The sequence below is a fragment of the Aethalodelphis obliquidens genome, unplaced genomic scaffold, assembly GCF_003676395.1.
Source record: "Aethalodelphis obliquidens isolate GAN/ISIS:26980383/991018 unplaced genomic scaffold, ASM367639v1 scaffold2, whole genome shotgun sequence".
NCBI classification, from domain to species: Eukaryota; Metazoa; Chordata; class Mammalia; order Artiodactyla; family Delphinidae; genus Aethalodelphis; species Aethalodelphis obliquidens.
This window is the reverse complement of record NW_020837946.1, coordinates 19182620-19203687: the sequence shown is the minus strand read 5'-3', so window position 1 is coordinate 19203687 and position 21068 is coordinate 19182620. Positions and strand designations below refer to the sequence as shown.

The following is a 21068-nucleotide window of genomic DNA, read 5'->3' as shown; positions in this document are numbered from 1 at the left end:
TCAGGGGGTTGGCGGCAGGGGGGCTTTTCTCAGCCCCCAGCCAAAGCAGCTTCTCCTGCCCATCCTCATCAAGAGCGCTCAGATCCTTCTCGCTTGCTGTTTGGTTTTCACCACAGACTACATGACCCTCTGTGGATCTAGTTTATCTGAAGACTTACTCTGCTTCAGCACCAAGGACCTAGGACAGGCAGGCTTTGTTCTCTAATCCTGATTGCTCCACAGTCCACCCAGGTAGCCAGTAGTGTCATCCTCCAGAGAGACTGCTGAGCTGCAGAGGCAGGAGCTCATAGGTGTGTGGCAGAAGGAGTAGATTTCACAGTGCACAGCCAGAGAATCCAGACCTGGAATGAATGCCAGGGCCAAACCCTTTCTCTGAGGAGCTCTGGTTTTCGACCATGATCGCCTCCATTTGCACTCACTGGCAGGAAACCCTGACAAAGCCCAGGCATAATGAAATGAGTGGACGGTCCTTAAGGAGGGAGAGATGGAGCTGACTGTAGGCTGCTGGTCGTCCCGCCCTTTGGCATTGGTGTTATTAGACCCTGACGCCTTGCCTATCCCCCTCCCCCACCGCCGCCCAGTGCTGTTCCCTCGCCACACCAACGCCAGTGCTCGAGACAACACCATCAACCTGATCCACACGTTCCGGGACTACCTGCACTACCACATCAAGTGCTCAAAGGTGAGTGAGAGCAGCTGCAGCGCCTCAGTGTCCTGTGCTCTGGGTCATTCTCTCCACCAGAGCTGATGCCGTAGAAAGTCATCTCTGTATTCCAGGCTCTTGCTATGACCTCTTGTAGGTGGTTCTAGAGGCTTCAAGAAATCATGGCCTTTCTCCATCTCTCACTCACCCCTCCCCATAGCAGAGAGGTGAATATATGCTTCCTTGCATGGCCCTGTGTCAACCCTAGGGTGGATATTCCCAGACCTTCCTGATAATTTCTGCTAATTAGAGCAAAGCTGTCTTTCTAGAAGATGACTCTGCTTCAGTACCCATTGTGTTTGCCTCCAGGCCTATATTCACACACGTATGCGGGCAAAAACATCTGACTTCCTCAAGGTGCTGAATCGTGCACGCCCAGATGCTGAGAAAAAAGAAATGAAAACAATCACGTGAGTCACACCGTCCTGCAGAAGGACCACCTTCCTCTCCTAAGCTCACCAAGAAGGAGGTAGTGGTGTCGGTGGCGCAGGTGTGTCTGGGCAGTAGCTGCATGTGAGGCAGGCAGGGTTGGGCCTGTAGCTGCCCAGCAGACTAAAGATGGGACACACAGGTTTTCACTTCTTAGTGGGTTTCCTTGTTTCTACATCTTTATAAGCGAGGAGAGTGGCAGCTAGGATAAAATACAGAGGGGCCTTTTTACTGACATCAGCTGTGTTCTCTTTGGGCCTGAGTTGAGGGGCCAGTCTTGTCCTTCTCAGGGTCTTCTTGGAGAAATGAAGTAATTTGCTTAAGGACATTTAGTTGAGTAAATAGGCGTGGAACCACCCCTAAGTGTTCTTTTTCCTGGTCCACTTCACGGCAGGAATTTTGCATGGAGAGGAAGTTACCTTTATCAGGGATGGAGGTGATGAGAGCCCTAAATGGTGTGAGGCTCTACATGCAGGAGGCCAGCGTGGTCTGAGGCCTGGGGATTTGGGTCTGTGCCAGGTGCCAGATCTTGGGTCCCCCTCTGGTGAAGTTTAGGCAGTCCTGTTCTCCAGGTAGGGTAATAAGTGCTGATCTGCTGTCTTTTGTGCCCACTGAGTTAAAAATCTTGAGGTGAACTAAGCCTACCCACAACCCTCACAGCCAGTGCATTTGCCAGCACCCCGTAATCTTGGGGGGAGCCTTCAGTAGGTATGGTGTGCCTAGGGCTTCAGGCTCCTCCCCCTGGCCTCTTCTGCCCAGCTAGTTCCTGCTGCCATTCAGCAGGGTGAGAGAGGCGTCTGACGCTTGCTTGCCTGGGCAGAGGGTTTTAACCTCAGACATTTATACAGAACAGGTTAAGTCGCCCCTGCCTTCTTTAGGCTTTAGAGGCTGCCTGTCTCTTCGTTAGGAAATTGGTACCAAAGACCTTTCTCTATAATAGCTCCGCCCACTGCCCAGAGCCAGCGGAGTGTTCAGTCCACAGCTCAATCCTCTGCTTAGAGAGAGGTGTCCACGTGCCGTGGCAGTATCATTCCTTCTACCGTGGCATAGCCACAGATGCCAGCTTCGTGGCATACCCTAAAATAGGCAGAACTCACAAGGTGGGGAGACAGCAGGGTGTGTGCCCTGGGGGGCGCACGCTCTTGCTGCCCTGCAGAGCCTTGCCTCCGTCCTGGAGTTTACAGGTCCCCCTTTCCCTGCTTGCTTCTCTCACCCACACCACTTTGGTGACCTTGAGTGTGAGGCAGCCAATTTTGTGCCACTTTCAGGGCCCAGTGAAGAGACAGGCAGTTCAGTAGAGGCCAGGAGGTGAGCCAGCAGAAGGCAACCTGACCTGGCCAGCCTGTCGCCCACCGAACAGGAAGGCTGGGCATCATGAGCTGCTGTGTCACCGTCAGCCCTGTAACTGCCTTGTCCATTCAGGAGAAGGGCCCACCAGGCAGCCACCACCCAGTGTCTCCCTGCACGGCTTCTCTCCTGCCCTGTTAACACAGCCAGCAGGCGGTCGTGGGGGGTCATTGCAAAGCGAGTGCAGTGGACAGAGGGCAGGGACAATGCCCTATCCTGATGGGGGACTGGGAAGAGATGAATCCGTGAAATGAGCAAACTGTCCATAAACCTCCTTCCTGGAACTTACGAGGAACAGCTTTGCCTTTTTCTGTCCTATGACGTCAATGGCAGAGGTGGGCCCCAGAAAGGAGAAGGGTGAGGTAAACAACTGCATCCACCCTGAAAACCAGATCGTGTTCCCAAGGGTGGGCAGAAGAAGCCGGGACCCCTGCCCTGCTGTGTGAGGTTTCAGAACCCAGAGCAGCATGAAGGCGCGTGGCGGGTCTGCTATGATCAGAAGCCAACCGCCAGCACCCCGCAGAGCTCTGCCTGAATTGAATACACGTGAGCTTTTTACCGGGGAATGGATAACAAAATATTTTAGTTTCATTTGGGGTTGGATGAGACGATCAGGGCAGGAAAGCTTTAGCCCCTGTATTTTTGCCTCAGTTTCCCGTAGTTCTCAGCTCTAGCTTCCAGGATGCTTTACCAAATGCGCACCCCCTATCTTCGGGAACCAGCCTGTTCCCACAGTTGGCTATTCTGGGGAGAAACTGGGTGGAACAGGACGCCCCAGTTCAGGAACCTTAAGTCAGGCAAGCGTTCCGTGGCTGAGTGTAGTCACCACGTGACAGCACGAAGCACCTTTAACCTTGGAAGTTTGGAGGGCTGCTTCTTTGGACGTCCTGCCCCCGTGGTGAAAGATTTAAGGAACTGCTGTCTGCTAGCCCGAATAGGTATAAACTGTGTAGGAGGACCCTGAATGCTTTACTCGGAAGAGGATTGAGCCCAGTCTGAAATGCAAATAGGTCTAGGCCATCCAGAAATTGTGGGCAGGTGATTCTCCTGTCTAACTTGGTACATTTACTGTCCTTGTGGGCTTATTAGCACAGGTATTACTTGGTACCCCAAAGTATTCAATAGGGAGGAAGAGATGATGAGACATTTCTGTGAAAGCTGGACCTTAGCCCGTGCCTGGAATTCCTACATAGCTCTGCCTGAGGAACCTTACCACCTCGTGTTTGCTGTCTCTTCCGGGACCCCATTCCTAGCCCAGAGCATGAGGTGGACGGAAAGGTGAACAGAAACCAGCCTTCACACTTACTCTCTGCTTTTGAAGGGGGAAGACGTTTTCATCCCGCTAACTCTTGGGAACAGGAAGAGGAAGCGGCTGGCAGCTGAAGGCTGGAACACTTGCTACTGGATAATCGTAGCTTTTAATGTTGCACCTCTTCAGGTTCTTAAGGGATTCTCCGTTTTGGTTCCATTTTGTACACGTTTGGAAAATAATCTGCAAAAACGAGCTGTGCTTGCAAGGACTTCATGGTTCCCAAGAATTTTAAAAAAAAGGAAAAAAACGAATTCCACTTGATCAACGTAATTCCTTTTCTTTTATCTTCCCTCCCTCACTCCCCTTCCCCTCCCCCTCTTTTCCAAGCTGTTTTGCTTTGCAGTATGTTACTGGTAATGAGTTGCAGGATAATGCAATCTTAACTTGTTTTCTCCTAAGTATTTGAGTTCAGAACTCCTGTATCTAAAGAAACACGGTTGGGGTCATTAATAAAGAAAATCTTTCTATCTTACATGAGAATTCACTGGGTTTCTGGACTGTGAGTCCAAACAAGAGAGGAGAAGGGATGAAGGGTGCACCGGTACTGCCCTTGAACCTGCAAACCTGCACTGGAAAAGCTTAGGTTCCGGAGGCCCCTCCCCACCCCACCCCCTGCCAGCCTCCCTGTAGAGGAGAGAATGGCTCACTGGTAAGCTCTTAGTTGGCATTTCTGGGTAAACTTAAACATACTCACTGTAAAGCTTGGTTACTAAGTCTTGGCTGTGGCCAAGAAGCTTGCACGACAGTGACAGCCACTTTATAATGTGTTTTCTGGTGAAGTCTTTTATCTTGAATAATGTATAACGTTTCCCCAAATGTGTTTCATGGTGTGTGTGGTTCTGCAGGTCATTGTGGGTCTAATGCAAACAACTGGGCAGTTTCTTTCTCACACAAGAGCCCAATAGCCTGGCATTCCACAAAACTCACTGTGGGAGATGCTTACCTAATAAACAGGACGGAGCCTAGCAAGGTATCCTGCTGTCCCCACTGATCCCTAAAATACAATTGGTTCAGAAAGTTGGCTTGGTGAAGAAAAGAACTTTAGGGGCACCTGAAATGGTCTAAGGGTGACCCTAATGGTTTCTACCTTCTTGCTTTCCCTTTTGTCTCCAAGTTCAGTGTGTTTCAAACTGGTTTGAGACTGTTAATGAATTGTGAAATGTCCTGACATTTTTATTTCCTAAACTATTGTGAGATAATTGTACATTCACTGCAGTTGTAAGAAATAGTACAGAAATTCTGTAGTACAATATCACAGCCAGGAAGTTGACACTGACACAATCCCAGCCTTGCTCAGACTTCACCAGTTTTGCATACACTCATTTGTGTGTGTGTGTGTGTGTGTGTGTGTGGTGTCTTCCGTGCATTTTTTTTCACGTGTGACTTCATCAACGTTTTTTAAAAATAGTATATATATACTAATCAGAATGCGTCACTCCTATTAAGGGTAAGTACTGATTTAGTTACAGACATGTTGACTAGATTGTAAAAATGTCTTTTTACTGTGGGTCATGATCAGATTTAAAAGCAACAGGTCATTTAGTTATCCTGGCTTCGTTTCACTCAGGATCAGTTACGTTCCCATCCCCTCAACAAATATGTGCCCGGGAGAGTGCTGTCCCCTTGGTGGGGCTGACCGTGACTTTCGAGAGTTCACCACATCGAGTCTTCCCAGTGTTTTCCTGGGATGTGGCACCTCATCACCTACTTCTGGTGGATGGAAAACTGGGCTAAATTAGATCTATTGAGAGACAGTGACATAGATGTGTTCTGTACCCCAGGAGCTATTGAAGGGGTTTGCAAGGGTAATTTTGGCCAGAAGTTGTTTTTGCTCTCCTGCTGACTTTAGGACATAACTCCGTAGTAAGTTGGAACTCACTGTATTTTGCCAATAATGGGGATCAGACTTCTGAAAAGTGCTGTAAATGGCAAGACCAGGGTTGCTTAGAAAATATGGAGTTAGGAGAAAAAGAGGCATTAAATATTTTTTAATAAACCCTAAGGAATTGTCTTAATTCCAAGACTTTGTCAGCATAAAAACCCATGCTGGTGAAAACCCCTCTCCAGACATGCTCCTTTGTCTTCATCTGTTTCCAGGGCACAGTTAACTCTTTCTCAAGGACCCTCCGTCCCCTTTGTGGACAAAGGCACACTGTAACTTCAGCCAAAGCCCATAGAATTGTAGGAGGAGGGAGGTCTCAAGCTGAGGGTCAGCATGCTGAGAGGATGTGGGTGACGAGAAACGGGATCTAGTCTCAATTGCTGCTAATTTGCTGCCTTACCCTAAAGGTCCATACCTGGGAGGTATAGATGAGCTGGGATATAAGCTGGAGAGGTGGAAGCAGTGTTTAAGACAGACCTGGGTTTGAATCCATGTTCCACCACTTAATAGCTATGTGACTGAGTAAATTTCTTAATCTGAGCCCCGATGGCCTCATCTTTGGACATGACACCACCTATTTCACAGGGCTCTTAAAAAGGAATAGAGAACAGATAATAAGTGCCTATCACATTGTAGGCATTTATAATGCCTATAATTATCATTGATAACACCGTCTAATAAATCTTAGTTACATTCTTGTACTCTAAGAGGATCAGAGTGGCAGGACTGCTGAGAAGCCAAGTCCAGCATAAACCAAGGTCGCTCTGCATTGGGGTTTTTCAGGTCCTCACCAAAAACGGTGATATTTTTCACTGTTTGGTGGCCCTCAAACTGCCGCGTGGGGTGAGAAGGGTGTTAGTGGGAAGCTCCAAGTCTGGATAAAGTGCGACCTGGGCAAGCTAAGAACCAGGAGCTTGATGGAAAAGCAAATAAGACTGTAACAGGAAGTGGAGGTGTGGAACCAGAGGACATGAAGCTGAAGCCAGGAAGAGGAAGTAATGCCAGCTGCTGCGTCAGCCCTTCTACCCAGAGCTGATACTTGACAGTTACCATTTCAGTTCCCTTCAGTCTCATTCGCAGTAGGCCTGAGGGACCCTCGTCCCAGCAGCTACAGAGACCTAAGACCAAAGCCTGGGTCGGCTCTGGGGGCCATTTTGAATTCAGTGCTTCCCCCTTCTGGGGATTGCTAAAAGCACTGCAGTTTGTGTGACTCCGAGGGAGGCTTGAAGAATCTGTCGTAGCCCTGACAGGACTTTAAAGTCTTCCTGAAGCCAGGATCCTGGCCAGACTTGGTCACAGGACTGTCCCCAGAGCCCTTCAGAGGCTCCCAAGGGCTCATCAGCCGGAGCCTATGGGGAGCTACCCAGGGCCGACAGGAAAATTTCCAGGAGAATGGGGTGCACGAAGGAGACCCAGGTGGATCTCCTGCCACAGTCCAGATTGGACACCATGATACAGGCTCTACCTGAGAGGAGAACGGGGACTGAGGTGGGGAACTCTAGGGCCCACAGATCCGCTGGATGGAGCATCTGAAAACTGCACCAGAGCCCTCTTGTGGGCGAAGGAGAGAAGGCTGGGGATAAGTCAGTCCCAGGGACTGATGGAACAGAGAGGAACTAAATGATCCAATAAGGAGGAAACAGGGCTGAGCTGAGGACAGAACCCAGGCTCCCCGGCTCTGGCTCCCGAACTTGTTCTCCTTTACACGTCATCCCACACAGTGTTTAGACAGAGTAGCGAAGAAGAAACACAGACATCTTGGATCCTGCAGGGAGGAGGCCAGGGCTGGGAACAGAAGGAGGTCTGTTTATTCCTGGCAATCCAACATGAGACGCCCCACTCCCACTTCTGTCAAGGCCCCAGGGTGAACTCTCCCAGAGCCTCTGACTTCTGCACCGCCAGATAGCATGGGGCCGAGAGCGTCCACTGGAATGCAGCATCCTCCCACCCACCAGCTCCCTTGAGGATGGGTTTGAGGCTGGGTGCTTTCCTCTTCCCAGTTTTTGTCCCAACAGAGGTCCTTCTCTCCAGGACTCCTGACTGCTATGCAGGGTTGGCAGAGCTAGACCTCTCAGGCCTCCAGCCCTTCAGGCCCAGGTCTCACCGAGAGAGCACAGAAAACCCCTTGCTCCGTCTACAAGGAGCGTTTTCCTAATGTCTAAACTCCAGCTTTCACGCTGCAGTTTTAGCCTGTTCCCTCCCACTTCAGGCGTCAAGAGAGTGTAACTGCTTGTCTCCCTCACCCCAAAGCCTCACTTGACACAAGCTGGAAATTGGGTCTTCCTAGCCTTGAACTTGCCCTTCCTCTCACTCTGCCTAGTTTCTTGTGTTTCCCTGTGGAGTGAAAGTGTCATTCCCCTCTTGCTTTGCACAGGCTCTCTATCAGGCTTTCTCAATGGAATTCTCAGAGGGGACAGGTGGCTGGAGGGAAGGGATGTGCAGAGAAGGCCAGAAATCCCTTTCATTGTGTGCTTCTGTGCCGAGCACTGACCCAAGTCCTTATCACACGCTTTTTTTTTTTTGGCTGCACCGGGCAGCATGCAGGATCCCAACGGCGAGGGATCCAACCTGTGTCCCCTGCAGTGGAAGCGCAGAGTCTTAACCGCTAGACTGCCAAAGTCCCCGACACATTTTCTCATATAGTCTCACAAGAGGTGAATACAATATGAGCCCCATTTTGCAGATGAGGAAATTAAAGTAAGAGAACTTTAATAATTTACTCGTTTAAACAGCCAAAAAACAGGATCCAAAAAGGATTCTGAGATTTAAACCCAGGCTTTCGGATTCCAGCACTGGCTCATGCCTCTTAGTCATGGAGGAGGGAGGAAGGGAATCACTGGTTGAGAACCCTCCCCCATTAGGTGTCAGGTACTGGGATGTATGCAGTTACATGTTATCCCATGGTATTCCCCACAACAACAGTGACAGGTGGTTTTCCTTGTTTCCATTTTACAGGTGAGAAAATTGAGGCCCAGAGGCAGCTTGCCCCAAGTCACAACCCCAGAGCTATTTGTGCCTCATAGCCCAGAACCTGACTCACAAAGTAGCTGAGAAAAGTGTGGAATGACCCCAGATTCTGGAAGGCAAGCCTGGCTTTATAAGCTAAAATTCCCTACCAGGTGATAGGAAGGGCAGGCAGTGAAGATTCTCATATTCCAAACATCCCCCCACCACCACCACCATCAGACACACACCACTATGCGGACTGGCACTGTCAGCTGGCTTGGCCACTCCAGGGGTTTAAGGCTCATAAAATGTAAATATATGAGCTGGGAAGTGGAGAAGGTAGACTAAATCATTGTTCACTAGCTGGAATGCATTTCTCAGATTAGCTAAGCAGTAGCGGGCCAGAGGGCTCCAAGCTGGGTGACCTGCCTTGGTGGCAAGCTATGGCCAGTGGCTGGAGAGGGGACCACTGGTACAGGAGGGTAAGGAGGGGGCACTGGAGAAAGGGGAGGAAGGCCTCCCAGTACTGCAGCTCAGGGTGTGCCAGGTCCCACCCCCCAGAGGCGGGGCCAGGCTGATCCCCGCCAGCCTCAGCTCCATCCCTCCAGGAACCCAGGCGAGGGCAAAGCCAGGGAGAGCAGTGGAGAGCCGGGGCCCTGCTGTACTCGCACAGTGGAGGTACCATGCCCTTACCGGTCAGGACACCAGACATCGCCAGAAGCCCTGCAGCGCTGGCTGCGACAACTCCCTGACACTCAGAGGAAAAGCCCAGGCTGGGGGAGCAACACCTGTCCCTCACAGCCATGTGAGTACCTACCCCCTCTCCCCCTTCCCCACCCGGCCCCCGGGGCCACACCTGGAGACCTCGACCCCAGATCTTGCAGAGGCCATTGCACGCAGCCTGAGCCACCAGAGCCTCCGGGTTGTGCAGGTCACACGGCCAGCACACCCATAAGACTGCTGGGAAGTCGCCCCGGCGGCCGACCCTGCCTTTCTCGCTGGTCTGTTGGAGGTAGGGTGAGAGACTCACTCCAGCGAAGAGCTGGGAGCTCCAGCCCATGACTCCAGAGTCCAGGATTGAAGTAACGGACTCTGAGGTCTCCTGGGGTTTAATAAAGTTGACAGTGCAGGGATGAAGGGGAACAGAAACTGGAGGGCCGCTGGAGAGGCGAAGATGTTCCCAGCGGACGGCACTGGGGGAGGTTGAGGAAGAAGAAACAGAAGCTGAGGGTAAAGGGGTGCAGCAGCTTGGGGGGACCTGAGAGGAGCTGGGGATAGAAGGGGCAACATCTCCTGCGCTCAGGGTGGCCGTGGGGCCCTCTAATCCTCTGACCCGGGGGAGGGGGCAGGTAGGAATCCTTTCCCTCTTGACTTTAATCCTAGCAACAGCGGCTGCTCCCGTTGACAGAAGCAGGAGTTCCCACAGGGCCCAGGACCCCTCCCCTGTCCCCCATCCCTATGATGTGGCAGTGGGGACAGGGCATGGGAGGACTGGGACAGGTCAGAGCCACAGAGAGGCCAGGCCCTGCCCAGCGGCTCCTCCTCCCTCTCTGGGCTCGCTTCAGCCCTCTGCCGCCGGCATCTGCACATTCACTGCCAACCCTCCCCCCTCCCAGCAACTCCTCCCCTCCTCCAGTTCCCAGGAAAGGCCCTGTTGCTAGAGAGGTAGGGATGCGTCAAGTTTATGGGCTGGAAGTCCTGCCCGGAGGCTGCTCACTGAGGTGTAACTGGTGACAAGGCGGATGGAGGGGAGGTGCAAGGGACCGGGCAACCCCTTGCTGCCACCCATTGCCCTGGCCTCATCACTAACTCAGTGAGCCCTGCCTCAGGGTGACTTCTGCCCCTACCTGCACCCCGAATCCTTAGCAACCTACCACCTCTTAATGCACGGGTGCCCACGAGCCTGCGAGCATCTGAAGACAAGGACCGCCCTCCTTCATTTAGCACCCACCCCGAGTCCCTTGTCCCGGCTCTGGCCCCAGCCCGAAGGAGGCCATCAACTGTTGGCTGGCCAGAGGACCACTACACACCAGCCAGACCCTATCCTATCCTGTCAGCTAATTTGTTAGATGCCTCACCCGGTGGAGGCAGGGATGGTCAAAATGCTTTGGGGATGGGTGGGTCCACTTTTCAGCCTAAACAGAGGCATAAACACAGCTGCCCAGAGAGGACCAGACAGATAACAGAAATGGGCCGACAGGGCTGGGTGGGGACTGTGGGAGCTGTCTGAAGGCAGCCACAACTCAACTCCAGCTGGTTGCTATCATACAGGCAGGACCTGATTTTTTTTAAGCCCAAAATATGAATTTTTATGTAAATTTTAATTGGCAATTCATTGGGGGGAAAATGTGTATCAGCAAACAGGATATGGCCCACAGTCTGTTGGTCTGCGACCTCTGGATTAATGTGCAGCCTTGCCGAGCAGACAGTGACCTGCAGCCCCACCCTAACTCCGGTTGCCCCATCTTCCATCTAGGCACGCCCGCTGCTGCTCCAGGTCTCCCCCGTCCCCAGGCCCAAGATGACACCCAACAGCACCAGGGAGATGCCCAGCCCCATTCCCGCAGGGGCCCTGGGGCTCTCCCTGGCCCTGGCAAGCCTCATCGTCGCTGCCAACCTGTTCCTGGCCCTGGGCATCGCCAGGGACCACCGCCTGCGCGGCCCACCTGCTGGCTGCTTCTTCCTGAGCCTGCTGCTGGCCGGGCTGCTCACCGGGCTGGCGCTGCCCGTGCTGCCAGGCCTATGGAACCAGAGCCGCCGAGGCTACTGGTCCTGCCTCTTCCTCTACTTGGCTCCCAATTTCTCCTTCCTCTCCCTGCTTGCCAACCTCCTGCTGGTGCACGGGGAGCGCTACATGGCAGTGCTGCGGCCTCTGCGGCCCCGCGGGAGCACCCGGATGGCCCTGCTCCTCACCTGGGCTGGCCCCCTGCTCTTTGCCAGCCTGCCTGCCCTGGGCTGGAACCACTGGGCCCCTGGGGCCAACTGCAGCTCCCAGGCTGTCTTCCCAGCCCCCTACCTCTACCTCGAAGTCTATGGGGTCCTGCTGCCCGCCGTGGGCGCTGCCGCCCTTCTCTCGGTCCACGTGCTGGCCACCGCCCGCCGTCAGCTACAGGACATCCGCCGGCTGGAGCGGGCTGTGTGCCGCGGCGCGCCCTCGGCCCTGGCCCGCGCCCTCACCTGGCGGCAGGCCAGGGCACAGGCTGGAGCCACGTTGCTCTTCGGGCTGTGCTGGGGGCCCTACGTGGCCACCCTGCTCCTCTCCGTCCTGGCCTATGAGCAGCGCCCGCCGCTGGGGCCCGGAACTCTGCTGTCTCTCATCTCCCTGGGCAGCGCCAGTGCGGCGGCCGTGCCTGTGGCCATGGGGCTGGGTGATCAGCGCTACACGGCCCCCTGGAGGGCGGCCGCCCAGAAGTGGCTCCGGGTGCTGCGGGGAAGACCCCAGGGCAGTCCTGGACCCAGCCCCGCCTACCACACCAGCAACCAAAGCAGCATGGACCTCGACTTGAACTAGGGGAGGGGCCCCTGCTCGTTCCTACTAGAAGCATCCGTCCATCTTGGCCACCAAGCCCATCTCCACTTATCCCCGCACCTCTGGATCAGAGACCCTGCCCCTATACGACCCCACCCTGACTGAATAAAGCTCCCCTGGCTCCCAGCTGTGGTTATCTCATTCCACATCTTAGCAAAGGAGGGACAGGCAAGCAGCTGCGGAAAGAACCTAGAGGATCCAGGGAGATTCCAGTTCCAGACAGGCAGGCAGCTAGCTGTAGGTGAGGATGCTGCTGCCTGAGGGGGTGAGCTGAGGCACCTTGAGATCTAGCAGATGTGGCAGGGAGCCTCACCCCGACACGCCCCTCACTGGTTCCTCCTCATGTCCAGCCACCACGAAATCCACACAGACACGTCTCTGGGAAGTATATTTTATTTACATTTTTAAAATCTGTTAACTAATATCTCTTCCTCCTTTCCGCCCCCAGAGACTTGGGAAGGGAAAGAGCGGGAACTTCGAAGACCTACTCCCCACATACAAATACACACCCCCATGGCTCACACCAGCAAAGGAAGTGAAAGAGAAAGAGGTCTGAACCTCCCTCTGAAGGGCGTGCCAGGTCTGGGCGAGGACTACGAGGGAGAGGGCGGGAAGGAGGGGCCCGAGGGGTGGGACTCTTAAGAGAAGAAAGGGACAGAGAGGGGGCAAGTCAGTTTGAAGTGGTTGGAAAGTGAGTCCGAGGCCCGTCCCCTCCTCTTCCCTCCTACCCTACCGCCTCTGCTGATGGGGATCTCTGTGCCCCCTCCACACCAGACACAAAGCAGAGGCTGCAGCTGTTAGCGGTCAGGCCTCTGGACACAAAATACTTTTGCTTTGTGGTCTCCTGACGTGGTCACCACCAGGGAGGCATCTCTGTGGACAGAAGACACAGCTGGGAGGGACTGGAAGACCTCGGGCCCACCCCAGGCCCACCACTCAAGGGCCCTCTGGGGACCTCCTGCAGCTCATCCTCAACTCCAGACCCCTAGTGCCTGGCGCTGGGCGGACCCACACCCAGTGAACACGCCTGAAGCCAGCAACCAGCAAGGGGATCAGAGGAGAGCCGCCCGCATGGGGGAAGGGGTCCCAGCCCCTGCGCCCAGGGGATGAGATGTGAGGCCGCACCGTCAACGGAAGATGACTCCCGCAGGCTTGCCAGCCCTCCTGCCTCACAGGCAGGCCCAGGCCTTGGGGCCTAGCTGCCCCCTATACCCTAAGGACCCTGTGACACCCCCATGGGCTATTCCCACCTTCCAAACACACAGAGACCCCAGCCCTTGCCCAATTCACTCACTTGCTGAGAGCAAAGTCCAGGATCTCGGCCGTGTGGCCCCGGTAGTCAGTAAGCAGGCGGCCGGTCCGAGCGTCCCAGAGGCGCACAATGCCATCCAGGCTGCAAGTGTAAACCACGGCGGTGCCTGCCTCCCACAGCAGCTGCACGATGCCCGACTGCAGCAGGGTACGGCAGAAGCGGCGTGCGGTCAGGGGCGGGAGAGCTGACAGGCATCTGCTCCCACCTCTCAAGGAAGGAGGGAGGAACTATGGGCCATAGGGAAGGACCAGACAGGAGCCAGGTCTGGGGCAGACGCTCCCAGAGACCTGGGATTCCCATGGCCGGGGCCATGGCTCCAGGCTGCCTGTACCTGGTGCTGACACTGGTGCCTGAGGGTCTGCGTAGACAGGTCATAGATGGCCAAGGTCCCATCCAGGTAGCCAACAGCTGCCAGAGGCATCCTGGGCAGAGGAGAGTATCACGACAGCTCGTGGAGGGACCTGGACTCGGGGTCCCCCAGCCCAGGCCCCCTCCCCCAAGCCCCCTGCTCTCGTGTCAGGCTGAGGCCCCGCTCACACTCACACACTGCAAAAGCCCAAGGACTCCACGGAGTTGGACTCGCTCTCCTCCCCTTCTCCCAGATTGGGCTGGGAGGCCACGGTCTCGGGTCTGAAAACGCCCACCACCTATGAGCCAGGGGAGAGGATCAGAGAAGAGCCTGGAAACATGGTCCTCTATTAAGAGAAGAAAGGCAGTGGGGCAAGGAGGCTGGGTGAAGGATAAGAGACAAAGGGGAGGAGACGCAGAAAGCGGAGGCCCCAGAGCCAGGCTCCAGGTCCCACTCACCTTGCCGGTGGTGGCACTGACCAGCTTGGCCTGGCAGTCCACAGAGCCAGTGAGGATCAGGCTGCCGTCCTGGTTGGTGGCAACACAGGTCAGAGGGCCTTGGTGACCCTCGGTCCCTAGGATGAAGCAGAGGAATAAGTCGGATTTCATCCTGTCCCAGGTCTCAGCCCCTGCCCCACAAAGGCCTAGGTTAACACCTTCCCCACCCCAGATACCTTTTAGTACATGGATAGAGTTTCCCTGCTTCAGGTCCCAAACCCGGATGGTACCATCTTCATAGCCGACCACAGCTCGCTTCCCTAAAGGGCCAGAGATGGAGATGAGGAGAGAAGAACAGATAGCACACTCAGACACATCAGCAGGGGAGGGAGGGGATGGGGGCAAGGAAGTGAGGGAACACACAGCGCCCCAGGGAAGACCCAGTCCCGGGTGGAAAGGGGGAGCTGTCTGCTCTGGGGCCTGGGAGGTCAGTGGTCCCAAGAGCAGGCCTCAGAGTTTGCTGGCGGTGGCCCAGGAGGGAGCCAGGGAGACGCGTAACCCTGGTCCCCACCTCTCTGCGCTCAGGAAAGCTGCTCTCACCATCAGGGAGGACTCGGCCACAGGTGGCTGGGCAGTTGGGGCCCTGGAAGGTCTTGCAGTCACCATTCGGGACCTTCCACATCCAGGTGTTGCCGTCAGCCGTGCCCGCCAGTAGGACAGGTGCCCGAGAGTGCCACTCCATCCACTGGGCAGAGACAAAGGCTCAAGAGGGAGGCCCCTCACCCCATCTCACCTAGGAGTCTGCCCCATGAGGTCTGCCAAGTTTTCCCCGCTTCTGAGTCAGCAGGCACATCCCAGGGAATGGGCCTAGACATTCTTGCTGTACTCTGGGGGTGTACCGGCTCAGAGCTGGCTTGGTCTGCTCAAGGTGGCACGGACCCCCAGGGTCTCACCCCTCCCCCAGCCCTCAGAGTTGAATCCCACTCTGATGATCTCACCTCCAGATCTCCTGCTTCAAAGGACCAGACCTCCTCCTTGGTGTCCACCTGCCACACTTTTAAGAGGCCACTCATGTCCCCTGTGGCCACCAGGGTAGAGTCGTGGCTGAAAGCAGCACAGGTCACAGAGTCTTTGTGGCCTGCAGAGAAGCGTGGGCAGGAAGAGAAGAGAGCATCAGCGTACCTGGTGCTGGGGACACGGGACCCAGGTATCTGGCCCCCAGAAAGGACCAGCTGGGAAAAAAAAGGATGGGTCCAAACTCAGAAAAACTCAGAAAAAAGGATGGGTCCAAACTCAGAGCTGCTCCAGAAGCCAACATCCCCATGTCTCCCCAGGGGAGACACTGCTGGCCCCCCACTCAACCATGTATAGCCCAGGCCTATGTCTTCCCCATTCTGTCCGTTCCACATCTCTGCCTGAAATACTCACAGCCTCCTTCCTGCCCCAATTCTCCTTCACTAGTGTCACCTCCTCCCAGGCCTTTCCCTGACTCCCTCAGCCAATCAGTGCCTCCCTCCCCTATGCCCACAACAGACCATTTTATTCTTTGGGGCCCTCAGGCCAAGTATAGAGCTGGCAAAACGGGAGTCCGTAAATGGCTATTGGAGGCACAACCGCTGCAGGCCAGCGCCCTAAGACCTCTAAGGGGCAGGACCTCAGCCAGGCCCGCTCACCTGCACACTCAAAGAGCAGTTCCCCGTCGCTGAGCCTCCACACAAAGGCTTTGTCATCTTCGCCCCCTGTCACTGCCAAGGTGTTGGTCTTGGGGTCCAGGCTCACACAAAACACAGATGCTGTCCCAAGAGATACTCCATGAGTAAGGAGACAGGGCTCCCACCTGTCCTTCGGGACCTTTGGGAAGCCCACCCCCTTCCACCCAAAGTAACACTTCTTTCCTCCTGGAAAAGAAGGGCACATCCAAGTTCTTCTAAGTTTCAAGCATCAGGTTGTTGGAGAAATCCCTCCCCAAGCTTGCCGAACTCTAAGTCCTTCTCCAGGACAGATCCCCCTTCAGTGCTGTTCCCTTCACCACCCCACACTGATGCCATGGACAAGAGAAAGGTACATGTGCAGCGCTTACAATTCTCAGCATGGGATGCCACCAGTCTGGGGTCTGAGTGAGGAAAGCGTCATGTTACTGGTTCCTTATTAAAGAGCTAATATTTAAGAGGATTATCTAAAACATGCTCCAAAAGGTACTATTACCTGTAATTCACAATAAAAGAACTTTTACCAGTGACAACTTTTTAAAAGGAAACTAAAACCCAGAGACTTTAATAAAGATCATAAACAGACGAGTAGCTGGGATAGGATTTGAACCCAAGTGTCTCAACTGACTCCAGGAGCCAAGCTCTCCTCCATTCCATCATACTGCCCCCCTACCTGTGAGCTCCTCCAGGGCAAGGCCAGCATTTTCCCACCGCTGTGTCCCTCATAATGCTCCCGACACAGCGGATGGCTGATGCTCAAATGCCCACCTGGACTGGGTTTACGATGGATCTCCTCAGAGACCTACCCGAGTGCAATGCAAAGGTGACTTCGCTATCGTCTGGGCCCTCCATGCTGCCGACCACCCCTTCCTGGGGTTCCAGAACCCAGCCCTCCTCATTGCCATCTTCCTCTTCCTCTTCCTCAAAGTCCACATCTTCCATCTCCTGGGCCAGATCGTCTGCTTTGGGGAGAGGGTTAAAAGATGGGGTTCGGCAGGCGGTAAGAGGGATAGGAAGTGCGGGGAGGCTGGGGTGGTCGTGTGGCAAGAGGGCAAGGTGAGGTCAGACAGAAGGGGTGAAGCGGCAGGGGGAGGGGGCGTATGGGACGGAGGACAAGACAGGTCTGTGGACCTGGGGTTGGCCAGGGACCGTGTGGGAAGGGAGGAGCGAGGGAATGATGGGAAGGGGGTGTGTGTGAGGGGAAGGGCCAGGGGAGGCGTCAGAGGAACCCCCACCCCGGCCAGGCCTGAGAACTAAGTGTGGGGTTGGGGGAGAGGGGAAGGGCGAAGGAGGTCGGTAGGAATGACCGGTGGGGTGGCGGGTGGTGGGGTGGGGGTGGGGTGGGGAGAGAGAGAAGCAGGGGTCAAAGGCCAGTGGTGAGCGCCTCCTGTCCCGTGGCCCGAGGATCGGCAGCTCTCACCCGGGTCCGGCGGACCGGGATCCAGTTCTACCACCTCGATAATCTCTTCATCACCATGGAAGCTTAGGGTCTCCAGTGGAGGGGTGTCAGCGGTGGCCCCGCTTTCCGATTCGGACTCCATGCGGCGCAAGCGACGAACCCACTTCTCTGGGCCCAAACGCCTCCCAGAGTCAGCTCTGCGCGACGACGCGGAACTCGAGCCCCTCCTCCCGGGAGGAAGTAGGCGTAGGCGACTCCCCGGCAGGGAGAGCGACGGCCGCTCGACCAATAGAGAAGGGGGTGGGCTGGCTTAACCACCAATCACAGGGCAGAGTTGGGAGACGGAGCCGGGGCGTGGAGAGGAGAACCCAACTCCGCTCGACCTGACTCCGCCCCCAACAGGAGGGCAACAAGCGAGCGTGCGCGCCTCCGGGGTATCTCCTGGGAATAGTAGTTCTCCCGGGTCTGTTCCGCGGGCTTCTGGGAGATGTAGTTTCTGCTCTGTAGGCTGGACGGGAAGAGCGGGGGAGGCCCCTTACGCAAACTACAATTCCCGGCGGGGAGCGCGGTGAAGGGGGGTGGGTTCTGAACATGGCGGCGGTGGTAGCTGCTACGGCGCTGAAGGGCCGGGGGGCGAGAAATGCCCGCGTCCTCCGGGGTAAGGAGAGGGACCCTGGGGAGGGCCGGACTGCAGGGGGCACCCTTTTACTCACATCCCGCTCGGCGATAGCAGGAGGTCAGGGCTGTCGATTGCTGCCCTCACCCCTCTGCAGGATCTTAAAGAGTCTGGGAGCTAAAAGATGCTCTCTAGAGGTCACCCAGTCCATCCCTTAGCCTTCCCGTTACACGACACCTCTGGGGTCTTGCAGCGAAAGGGAGCCCCAAGGAAGCCTTTTAGACTCCCGTGCTCCAGGTGTTTCACACTCACCGCAGTGCAGAGGAAAGAGCCCTGGGCTTCTGGAGGCTTGGGTTCTAGCCCCGGATAATTAGCAGTTTGACCTTGGGCGAAGCAGTTCGTCTCTTGGGGCTTCAGTTTCCTCTTCTATAAAATGAGGAGATAGAGTAGACTACCTTTAAGCTCCCTTCCAGTGCTAACATTCTGCAGTTTGAAAACCATTTCTCGGATTTCCTTCATACGTCTCAATGTGAGCCCCACTGCAGTCCTTCACATCCTGTCGTCTGATGAGATGAAGAACAGCGAAGCTCGCTCTCCTGGCACCAGGGTGATAAGCCCGCAGTGACGTGGAAGTGGCTTTCAAAGGTGCCACCTCGATGGCGATTTTCCCATTTCCCTCTGGACTTTCCCTGGTACTTGTTACTCCAAACTGCAGTCACTCCCCTTCCTCAGATCTCAGCCATTCCTTCCCCGGGCTTTCTTCTCACCTTCTCTTACCTACCTTCCTTGCCTCCATCCACAGGGATTCTCTCAGGAGCCACAGCTAACAAGGCTTCCCAGAACAGGACCCGGGCACTGCAAAGCCACAGCTCCCCAGAGTGCAAGGAGGAGCCTGAGCCCCTATCCCCTGAACTGGAATACATTCCCAGAAAGAGGGGCAAGAACCCAATGAAAGCTGTGGGACTAGCCTGGTGAGTTTTAACTAACCCTTTGCCCACCAGTGGGGAGTGGCATCAGGGGAGGGTGGAACCCAGAAACTTCTCCAAGTTTCAGGTGGTGAGCTGAATCCAAGGTTGCGGAGACCGGATTGCTGGGTGTGAGGACTGGAATCTCAGAGGACTGGGGCAGGGGAGGGAGTTGGGAAAGTATGTGAAATTGGAGAGATAGTGGGTTTTCTGTGGAGTGAGCTGAGCTAATCTGATTCATATTTGGGTCCCTGGCCTCATCCTCTCTTTTGGGAGCTTGGGGCAAGACCCAATTGAGATTTTAATAGAGATTTAATTGAGATCACGCGAGATTATATTAGTTGTATAGTAGTAGCACCTACAAGGTGTTCAGTGCATTGTTATTTGAATCTGACTCTGATCTTAATACGTATTATTGATCAATATTAAAAGAAAACAAGGGGGAAAATTAACATTTTTTCCAGCACCTAAGGTGTGCCAGTACTTTATCACGTAATGTTTTAGGCTTTCTGAGATAAATAGGACATCCCCATTTTACAGAGGAGGGAACTGAGGCTCAGAGCTGGATTCTCACCAGGTCTTGTGACTCCATGACCTTTCCCCACACTGAAGTGCCTCCCACGTAGCAGTTACTCAGATTAAGAAGGGGAGTCTGGGAGGGGGTATGGGGTGGTTTAGGCAGAGGGAATCTTTGCCAGGACTTGGAGAGGGAAAGAGGATGGACTGTCTGGAAAGTCTTGCACAGTTGCTACAGCAGGAGGTGGCAGGGCTCATGCTGAGGAGTGTCAGGCTAAAGGGGAAAGGAATGACGAGGTGGGCAGAGACCCAACCACACTGGCCCTTTTGTGCCGTGCCTAGGAGTTTGAACTTGGCCAGGAAGTGATAAGAGAGCTATTACGGGGTTTTGAGCAGGGCAGCGACAGGATCTGATTCGAGTGGGACCCTCCAGCAGCCAGCACAGAGGCTGAATAGATGCGAGTGGTATTGCAGTGTTTGTGCAATTGGTGAGGCTGGAATGAGATTCTCCCCAGCTCCTCTGGCTCAGGCTTGGCCCCTCCCCAAACCCCGTGCACATCTCCCCACCCCTAGGGCCATCGGCTTCCCCTGTGGTATCCTCCTCTTCATCCTCACCAAGCGGGAAGTGGACAAGGACCGTTTGAAGCAGATGAAGGCTCGGCAGAACATGCGGGCATCCAACACGGGCGAGTATGAGAGCCAGAGGTTCAGGGCCTCCTCCCATCATGCCCCGACTCCTGAAGATGGGTCCCCGGGTGCAGTGGTGAGGAACACTGCCACCCTCCCCTAGACTGTATTGATTGTGGCCTCCAGACTGTCAAGTCCTTTCTGGTCTTTGCCTCTGAGGCCCACCAGAGGGCGCATGAAGCCCAGGCTGCTGCCAGCCCCATCCCTCCCAAGAAACCAGCCAAAGGCAAATAAAGTTACTGAGCGTTTGAGTGGAAAGGAACCAGGACTGGGTTTGTGAGTCCCTTGGCATGGGAGGGGCAGAGTGTGGGGTTGGTTACTCATGTGTGCTCCCTCTCACAGAAGCCTCAGTGTTCCAGGCTGAATGGTTGGGGAAACCACAGAGACTTAAGTACAAGCCTAGGCTCAGGCCCTGGGGACCAAGCCCTCAGAGCTGCTGGCCAGGAGGGTGGGGTTCCATTCAGCCTAAACAAATAATAAGGAGAATCAAAGAAGGCGTTCAGGGTGTGGAGGTTAAAAAAGCACTTAATCCTCTTGGCTGAGTCCAAATGACTCAACCTCTCTGGGCCTCAGTTTCCTTGTTCGTTAAGAGGGATTGAACTAGTGATTTCTAAGGCAGTTCTAAACCTGAACGTTGTGGTCCATCCCCACCCCCACGCCCCATATGTGAAATCGTGTGTACACATACAGTTTTGAGGGGAAGAGAATTCATGGCTCTCATGCACTTTTGTAAAGGGTCCGTGGTGCAGGTCATGTGCAATGGCTCTGAGCGGCCCCTGCCAGACCTGGGGTTGAGGGTTGAGCCATCCATCGCCAGGAAGCGCTGGGACAAAGTAGACTTGGTTATCGTAGAAAAGGTAAACGATTCAAGCCAGAACGCAAAGCTAGGATGCGGATGCAATGGGCAGAGCCAGACAAGTTCTCCCAGAG

At 54.9% G+C, this 21068-nt stretch overlaps 4 protein-coding genes across 10 annotated transcripts in view; 3 read left to right on the top strand and 1 right to left on the bottom strand.

The window, feature by feature from the left end:
- ARPC2 (actin related protein 2/3 complex subunit 2) overlaps positions 1–4263 on the top strand; it is a 29659-nt gene extending 25396 nt beyond the window's left edge. For both annotated transcript variants that reach the window (XM_027121652.1, XM_027121663.1), the window contains 3 exons: positions 582–682; positions 1013–1113; positions 3801–4263. In XM_027121652.1, the coding sequence (XP_026977453.1) occupies positions 582–682; positions 1013–1113; positions 3801–3825 (227 nt within the window). In that variant the 3' untranslated portion in view covers positions 3826–4263. The remainder of the gene's footprint in view (positions 1–581; positions 683–1012; positions 1114–3800) is intronic.
- Positions 4264–4337: 74 nt separating this feature from the next.
- GPBAR1 (G protein-coupled bile acid receptor 1) lies at positions 4338–12275 on the top strand. 3 transcript variants are annotated; one of them, XM_027121603.1, is made up of 3 exons: positions 4338–4440; positions 8629–9424; positions 11096–12275. In XM_027121603.1, exon 3 carries the CDS (start codon positions 11141–11143, stop codon positions 12128–12130), a length of 990 nt encoding a protein of 329 aa, XP_026977404.1. In that variant the 5' UTR covers positions 4338–4440; positions 8629–9424; positions 11096–11140; the 3' UTR covers positions 12131–12275. The 3 variants fall into 3 exon arrangements, with proteins under 3 accessions (XP_026977404.1, XP_026977413.1, XP_026977393.1); XM_027121612.1 differs by having other exon boundaries at positions 4341–4440; positions 9228–9424; XM_027121592.1 differs by having other exon boundaries at positions 4382–8327.
- A 250-nt stretch (positions 12276–12525) lies between these two features.
- AAMP (angio associated migratory cell protein) lies at positions 12526–17913 on the bottom strand. 4 transcript variants are annotated; one of them, XM_027121564.1, is made up of 12 exons: positions 17376–17913; positions 16762–16917; positions 16327–16359; positions 15920–16039; positions 15245–15384; positions 14847–14991; positions 14483–14566; positions 14268–14383; positions 14004–14107; positions 13792–13882; positions 13443–13597; positions 12526–13021 (listed from the first exon to the last, which is right to left on the bottom strand). In XM_027121564.1, exons 1-12 carry the CDS (start codon positions 17494–17496, stop codon positions 12946–12948), a joined length of 1341 nt encoding a protein of 446 aa, XP_026977365.1. In that variant the 5' UTR covers positions 17497–17913; the 3' UTR covers positions 12526–12945. The 4 variants fall into 4 exon arrangements, with proteins under 4 accessions (XP_026977365.1, XP_026977340.1, XP_026977347.1 ...); XM_027121539.1 differs by having other exon boundaries at positions 16762–16914; positions 17376–17632; XM_027121546.1 differs by lacking the exon at positions 16327–16359 and having other exon boundaries at positions 17376–17632.
- On the top strand, positions 17804–20400 carry LOC113628292 (putative hydrolase PNKD). The gene is made up of 3 exons (XM_027121675.1): positions 17804–18012; positions 18773–18941; positions 20025–20400. The coding sequence occupies exons 1-3, from the start codon at positions 17946–17948 to the stop codon at positions 20239–20241; spliced, it is 453 nt and encodes a 150-aa protein (XP_026977476.1). The 5' UTR covers positions 17804–17945; the 3' UTR covers positions 20242–20400.
- The last annotated feature ends 668 nt before the right edge of the window (positions 20401–21068 follow it).